The sequence below is a fragment of the Merops nubicus genome, unplaced genomic scaffold (assembly GCF_000691845.1).
Source record: "Merops nubicus isolate BGI_N331 unplaced genomic scaffold, ASM69184v1 scaffold32595, whole genome shotgun sequence".
In the NCBI taxonomy this organism is placed as follows: Eukaryota; Metazoa; Chordata; class Aves; order Coraciiformes; family Meropidae; genus Merops; species Merops nubicus.
In genome coordinates this window covers 1-8,418 of record NW_008610844.1, presented here as the reverse complement: position 1 = coordinate 8,418, position 8,418 = coordinate 1, and the positions used below count along the sequence as shown (strand labels likewise).

Here is an 8,418-nt window from a genome sequence, read left to right as displayed (position 1 = left end):
CACACCCTGTGTGCTGCAGCAGAAAAGCACAGCATGAGATGGAAATGGTCCAGAATATTTCATCTTCTAGTTCTCTTCTTTCTCACCGTGCTGCTACGCTGCCTTTCAGCCACAGACCTGAAACTGTTGTTGCAAATATTTTTTTGATTTTTTTTTTTCTTGTTTGAATTGAAGCAGCCCATCAAGAGTGCACATGGGTGGGGGTTGCGACCACTGTTTTGTACTCTTTCCATAAAACAAGCAAGGAGAGAGAAAGCAAGTAGAATTCAATGCAATGCACAATTCTAAATAAGCATTTTGCCTATGTTTAGCCAGCAGTAAAAATAGGTCCAAAGATTTAAAAAAGACCACAATATAATGGAACACAGCCCAGTCCTACAAAAACATCTTTGAATTTGGAGCAAACACCAGTTTTACCACAGTGCAATGCAGGTATTAGCTCTGTTCTTCGTAAGTCTTGGAGACAAGGATTGACTGGGCATGTTTTTAAATGAAAGTGGTTTGTTTTGTTTTGTTTTGTTTTAAATTCTTTTGAAACATCTGAAGCCAACTTAGATAGCATCATTAAAAAAATATTTTATGATGACAAATCATTCAATTAAAATACTTGCCAATACATACTTTGCCTATAATCCGTCACAGAAAGGTATCTGCAGAACCTAAGGAGCAAAGAAGCAAGTTCATTTCTCGTTTGTTCAGGTTTTCTGATCTCATTCATCGGTGACGTTTCCAACCATTAACCATTTTCCTGTACAGCAATAAACAACATGACTCACCTCTTTATCTTCTCTTCCTCCCAGAGGGGAACTGTGTGGAGGGCGTCGTTTTGGTCATTTCATGCACATTTGCCTTGCTGCTGTGTTTGTATGCTGGAGAAAGCAAAGAAATGCATCTCGCAGGTGGAAGGGGCGGCTTAGTGTTGTATGTAAACCCTTGGGAGGGAATAAATCCAAGCACGGTCCTATGCTCCTGGTTTAAGTTGTGCAATCACAAGTGGGTATTTCCAAATAGCAGCAGTTGTATCATGTTTGTGACTTCATCCAAATCTCTTCTGATCATCCAGAAGACCTGGGCTGAAGCTGCACCTGATCACACTGTTCTCCATCCAAGGGGTTCTCTGTTGTGCTATTTGTAGGAGCGAGGTGTTGATGGCATTACCCCTCATTAGACCTCAGTATAAGCTGCTGGCTTTTCAGCCCACATCCTCCCTGCCGTTTAACGAGGCCATACATACATTGGTTCCACATACCAGATCTAATAACAAAGTGATGCTCATATTCCTGCTTTTCCCTTTCTGGCCACTACCCCTTTCAGATGACAGCAACAGCACCGGAGCAGCACTACAACTTCTGCAGACATCCAGGCAACTTGAGTATGAATTTCTACCCCCCTCATCAGCTACTGGCAGGAAACCACTTATCTGTGCTCATAAAAAAAAAAATACAAACAGTGTTTCTTTTTCGCTGTAAGTTTCATGACAAAGGTCCTACCAACTGCAGAAAACTATTTTCTGCTACATGAGTTAGTAATTTGCCTTTGGTTAATTTCTCTGGCTTTGCTGAGGACTGAGAAGAGGTGGTATCAGCAACTGCTGACTAAAGCCTAACAGACAGAGTGTGTTTCTCTAGTGTTAGACAACGCAACGTTTGAAAGCAGAAGGAAGTGCTCCTTCTGCAAATGAAGTGGTGACTACATCCATCTGAAATACTACTTAATGTTTCCTGAATCTGAGGCCACGCTCAAACTCCATGATTTGAGATTCCATTGCAGTATCTGCTCTCATCTGGTGGAGAACTCACACCAAACGTACTTTCCCTAATTTATTGTACTTGGGACTCCAGACTGATGAAGCAATTCACCACTCTGGAGAGCTGCTTCAGGCACAATGCAGCAGCTTCAGGAGAAGCAATGGAAAAACAATCCCAGTATAGAGCCTCCAGCCCAGACTGCCACCACTGAGTTTTTGATCCCTGCCAGGGAAGAGCATAAAAATGAAGAACGTTGAGGAACAAAGAGTAATGGTGTTCAATTCAAAATGTAGCACAATGAAAAACATATGGAGTGATAATGCACCAGACCTTCCATTCATCCTTCAGTAAGCAAGGTGCTCCTTCCCCTTAGCGAGTTCCAAATATTACAGCCTGCAGAACGTTGTTGTTCCATCAGGAAGGGGAGTCCTATTGGTTGGGAGCTAAAAAGTCAGCGTGGAAAGCACAGGCTACTTGACCACAGCTAACTACGAAAACCTCAGCTGAAGCAGGAGATCAGGTCCATGGTATGACTGGTGCCTGTGCTCCACCAAAGCTGACCATGACAATCTTGGGGATTTTCACTGCTGCAAAGAATCGGGACACTGAGGGTGCATTGCACAGGATCTCCTTTGTGCAATCCAAGATCAGGAGAAACTCGGTTGTGGGTGAAATTTCAAAGAGCATTTCAGTGGCCTTTAGTGGCTTCTACAGTCAGGAGGATTGTTCATTTTCTGCAAAGTACAATATATGCTAATTTTCATGGTGTTGCTTGCTTAAAAGATGCTAAGACTGTCAAAATATTTGGGAAGGACGTGACTAGAAGAAGAGGCATTATATGCGTGAAATAGAACAAGAATCTTTTATTCAATACAAACAATGACTGAATTTTTACACTTAAGTTTTGGTGTGCAATATGTAAATAGCATAACTGTTTATACTGAGTTTTATCTGAATTGAGAAATTTATCTGAACTGAATTTTTCTGAGAAAGTCACTTTAGAAAATGCATTCTTCACCTGTGATTTTTAACTTGTTTTAAACTTTTTTTTTTTTAACTTCTTTTAACTTAAATAGACACTTGAAGGGTGTCTATTGTTAATACAAGGCAAGTTCTGTGTGTTGGGGAACAGGTGGTTCTGTCTCCTTGCATATTAATTTACAATTATAAAACAATGTTGTTTCCTTAGAGGAGGTAAAAGCAGAGTGATAAACTGTCAAATTTCTCTTCTGCTGGGAACAACCACTTTAGAAAGAATGTTCAGTGAGGCACAGAGATATGAATCTAACTGACGAACATCTCCACTGGAGAAAAAGGGCTGTCAGAAGACCTCCTATCTCCACGTATCAGAATGGGTCATGGGGAAGAAGCTCTTTCAAAAGGGAGGTAGAAGTGTGCCCCAAGACCCCACAGGCATACAGACATGGAGCTAGCCTGGAGAATAGCAAATATGAGTCAAATGTGTGTTGCACTAGACTACCAGTTTCACAGAAAAGCAGCAAGTCTACCTATGGCAGACAGCACTGGAAAGCAGACCTAGCTCACTGCTCTGTTCTCAGAGCCCCTTACACAGAAATTCCTCCACAAGGTCAATAAAAAGCAAAAAGATAAGGGTGTCTCCTTTGGCGCAGTGCTCTGCTTTTCACAAAGGAACCTGCTCCAACCCCAACTTCTTAACACAGACACCATTGCCATGTGATGCCTTTAGTGGACATCTCCAGTTAGGCAAAGCTAAGAACAATTGTTTTAAGAATCACAGACTAGTTTAGGTTGGAAGGGACCTTTAAAGGTCATCTAGTCCAACCCCCAAGAAGGAACCAACTGCCACAGTAACTCCTGCATTGCTGTGCTCACAGTGCAATATTGTTGTTTCTTAAGTGACCTTCAAGGGCTTGTGCTTTAAATTCGATATAAACTCCAGATCATGTTCGTTCTGATGGAAAAAAGTTTCCTAAGGACCTCCCCTTTTAAACTTGTCAAAGAAGTGATGCAGTTTTCTACACTCATCACCTTCTCCCTCCCAAATCCTCGGTAAATTATTCAGCTCCTACAAGCAGCAGACTTCACATGGAAACAAAATTAAAGAAAAAGTCAAAATGCTTCCATAAGGGAGACTTCTTTTTTCACCAGCAAGTTTCTTATAGAAGCAAGAATGCGACTAGTAAAAGTTGGCAAAGTGAAGCTTCCCACGCGCAACTAGAAACGCCCAGGATTCAGAGCTCCTCCCTGTGTGTTTCTTCTGCATGGAGATTTTCTCAACACTATTTCAACTAAGCAGGTACTTGTAAAAAGTGATGCTTCCTTCTCAATTGCTAGCAGTATGAATTCAAACAAATACTTACAGCTAACTGAGATTAAATCCATCAATCTTTCAAGTTTTGTTTTTTGTGTTTTTTTCAGTTGTTCCTCTTTAAGCGGTAGCTTGCTTAGTAAATATGAATGCAAGAAAAAGGCACACATGATTGAAAAACAAAGTACACAGATGTAAGTATTTCAAAAGCCACTGGTGGAAAAATGATGTTTTTCAGGGTTATGTTTCATCTCAGAGGGTTTGTGCCATCTTATTATGCTAGATTAACGTTTTATGCATCACCTTTAAAATTTTAAATGATTTGGCTTCTCACTGACTTGAAAGAGAAGGAAAAATAATTCTAAAGCGTCAGCAATTTTCTGTACCAAAGTTTGCAACAAACAGGACATCAAAGAAGAAAAAGTTACGACACTGCCGAGGCTCCACAGTGCGTTCCATTTTCTGGGGCGGATTTGGCTTGGTGCAGGGCAGCCTGAATTCTGAAATGCGTTCTTGTTTCCATGGAGTAATTCTTGTAGTTTTGTCTAAAACAAAAGCAGATCCACTGTGATGAATATACATTTAAAAAACATTTTTCAATTTATCTTTATATTATTGTTCTAAGCAAAACAACTGTAGACAGCAAAAAAGCCTTTCTTCATAAGCTCCTTTGTTGCCTACTCTAAAATACAAGGCATGTGTTCCTAGCCAAACAATGCAGCTCTTTGTTCTTGATTTGTAGTTCCACTGTTTGGCAATTACCAGAAAAATATAGCTTAATAAGAAATTGAATCTGGTCCACTCCATCAGAATATTGAGTCCATATTAAGTATCTACAACATCCACTTAGTTTATAGTCAGAAATTCATCTTTTTTCCCCCCTTCTCTCAAAGTATAAATGATAAATTTGAATGCAAACATTTTCAGGATTTAAAAAAAAAATAAAAAATACTTTTAATAGGATAGACTCATCATGGGAAATAAGGCCAGACAATTTGCTGCCCTAGAAGCTTGGAAAGAGAAAATGGGCACACACGAGACTCCACATCAGCTTCTGAGGAGCAATTCACCAGCCCAGTGAAAGACTGACAGGGCTTTCCCCCCAAAACGTCTAGTGGCTGACTCAGCAGTGTCATCTGCCTGTGGTCTCCAGTAGCTATGTCATGCTCTAAGAGTTACAGAAACATTGAAAGAATCTGTATTTTCACAGAAAAGCTTATATAAAAAAAAAGGAAAATTTGCCCCTAGGGCCATCAACACCTCATGCAGGATGGATACAGATTCCAGATACCAAAGAGGATTAGACCATACTAGTTTTCTTTTAAAAGATATTTGTCATCTTTACAGAAACAGAACATTAACTATTAAAGAGCCTGTGTACCTTAAAAGTATTTCAGTTAAAAATCCCCAACTCAAAGGCAGCACAGAAGCAGGGTATCTCTCCCTATGGCCATGGCAGTCTCTTTGGAAAAACAAGGCATTCCACACCCATTCTACACTACCTTGTAATTTTATGTATGCAACACCCAAGAGGCTGCCTGAGGAAAGGAGGTGACTGGATTCTGCTGCATGCAGATCTGAAACTCTTTGGAGTTTTTTTGTTTTTTTTTTTTTTTCTTTAAATTAAGTCGATTTTGTCATGCAGATACTGTATTTCTCATCAGTAGGCTGATGCACTCACTCACACCTTAGTCATACAAGCAAATATAGAAATATTTCCATGCATGCCCAAGCCAAGACTGTTTATCATCTCATTCCACTCTTTCTCCCAGAGCTGAACCATTCAAGCCAGCAGCAGTATGTGGATTTAGGTCAAGCAAATCAAGCATCATGCACAAGCCAAGTGCTTGTCTGTGCTCCTGCCAATTGCAAACTTAATTCTGCAGTCCTGAAACCCACCATGGCTAACATGTTCTCCCTCTAGAGGCTGCACAGACAGTCAGCAATTTTAGCTCGAAGCTTATAAACCCTGAGCATTTTAATGCAGTGCAACAGCTACAGGTGGAAACATAAGGACTTCTCATTCTCATTGTTTTATTACTAAAACCCGGGCGGGCTGTGTCTGTGGGGGGTTTTTGTTGAGTATCAGTACAGTTCCCATGTGTTCTTTGAGCCTAACAAGTCTGAGCATTAGCTTTTCAGCCGCTAGGTAACAACAAATTTTTTAGAGCTGCTGCCTGCTGGTGCTCTTCCTTAAGCCAAACAGCCTCCCTCAAGGGTGCCTGCGACTGTAGCCACTCTGAGCTGTCAGGGGAAAGGGGCAATGCCTGAGCAGCGCACAAGGCAAGCACCAGATGGAATGAGAAGCTCTGAATCATTATTTTCTAGATCTCTTCTTAAGAGAGATTTGGACACAGGAAGTGAGGACAGGAGGAGAGGCATGCTTTGGGGAATGTGAGACGAACTGAAACACTTTCCATTGCATTTTGCTAATGCAATTTTTCTTCTTAGTATCCTCCATGAGCCTACAGAGCACCAGGTTCACAAGCACAAAGGCTTGGAGAGAGACAAAAACCTAATTTTGTAAATTTTATAATAAAGAGCATGACCGAGTCCAGCTATTCCTGATAAGCCTACTATGCTAGAAAAATCAATCACACAAAATGGTAAAAGCAGATGTTTCAGTTGCCTTTCAGATGCAGATGTAACGATACAAAGATACTAAATGCACCCTGAAGCATTACCTTAAATGTATTTCACCAAGAAAACAGTGCTGTTAGCCATCAGTTTGGGTAATGCTATTTTAGCCATAACACAAGAGCTCTTATCTGATTTCATACATCTTTTATGAATAAGTAAATAGACTACAAGGATTATCCCATTTTGTTATACATGGATTATTTCTTACAGAAGCCTTTGACTTTCCTGTTAACATCTTAAATGTTTTGTTTTCTCTTACCAGCATGGATGAGCAAATCAGAGGCAATGATCAGATGTCCACCACTAGAAAGGTCTAAACCAAAACTAAGGCATGCATGCTTCCATTGAGAAAAAAGAAACAGTTTTCATGATATTAATGAAATGTTTATGCTTCCCACTAACCAGTAAAATACCATATCGACCCATCAGGTATCAGCACAGGCTTTTCACTTGCTTACTTTGCTCTTTCCAGGAGTTTTACTGCTTCTTCTCTTCTATCCTGGTCTAGATAGAGTATTGCCAGCTCCAGCAAGGCATTTGGAATTAGATAATGGTCATATTTTATCTTCTTCTCACTACATGGGAAAAGAAATAGCCTCAAGATCTTGAAATGATATACTGTCGCCCTCGCCTAACAGTTCCAAACACAAAGGAACAGATTAGTTAAGATCAGAAGAAGCAGTCGATCTCCATTACAAGAATTGTCACGTTCTCTATCCAAAGCTATCTTTCCAGGCTATAAATGTGTATTTTGCACAACCATCCAACACAGCTTATTATTTCTCAGGATTACAAAATATTGTCTTTATTATCAGGGAAGTATTACAAAAGATGACAGTATTCTGAGCTCTACCCATGTGAACTGACAAAATTCACTGCTAGATGTAAAGAGCTTCCAAGTATAATCATGCTGCCACTTGCCTCTTCAGGCTGCACACTGCTTTTTGGGTACAGCTTCTTCATGACTGGTAAAAGGAAGGGGGCAAAAAATGGGAAGCAACATCTCAAAAAATTTATGCACTTTTAGTCCCCCCAAAAAGGAGAAAATATCTTGATAAAAACTGTAGATTTGAAATTCTTCTTCCATACATGGCTAATAGCACTGGCAATTAAAACTGCAATTCCTTGATATCAAAGCAATTGAAAGAAATACTAAAGCTACTGCAGACTTCTTTCTATTTGTATCTTTTGCTGCATCTCCTCTTACTTGAAATAAATAGTTACAGAGAAATTCAAGAGCTCTCCTATATGCCAGGTATGATATGAAAACTTACTTTAAATAGATGTAATTAAAGTGGTCTTCTGCTTCTGAGATCTTGCCCAAATGCTTGAGGCATAAGCCCTTTAACAGTTTTATCACACATTGGTCATCTGCCAGTAATTCTGTAGCTGCAAGATGAAATAAATGGCACATTTTAGAAGACTCTGGAGCAGCAGAGACTCCTACCTGTAAAGAAACTTTTACACAGGTAGGTATGAGTGTAATCCATTTACTGGAACAGAAGGACAAAAGGCACTAACGGGTCAATTTAGTTTGTTTAATGCAGAGACAAACACGCATCAACCTTATCATAAATCAAAGTTTGTCTAAAATTATTGGGCTATTCTTTCCCTCCCTACTCCCACTGCAACGCTATTCCACAATCTTACAGTTCTGATATCAAAAAACTAGTTCAGGGTGTTCACTTTGGAAATACCGAGGTCCAGTTTGTAACTTGGCTGCAGTGATCACGAGATGGT

At 40.0% G+C, this 8,418-nt stretch overlaps 1 protein-coding gene across 1 annotated transcript; it reads right to left on the bottom strand.

Moving 5' to 3' along the window:
- Positions 1-4,462: 4,462 nt before the first annotated feature.
- LOC103773661 (tetratricopeptide repeat protein 39A-like) lies at positions 4,463-8,067 on the bottom strand (the record flags this gene model as incomplete). Its single annotated transcript, XM_008941035.1, has 3 exons — positions 4,463-4,583; positions 7,137-7,253; positions 7,953-8,067. Coding segments are annotated over 3 exons (353 nt in total), but the record flags the coding sequence as incomplete, so codon positions are not given.
- Positions 8,068-8,418: the final 351 nt, after the last annotated feature.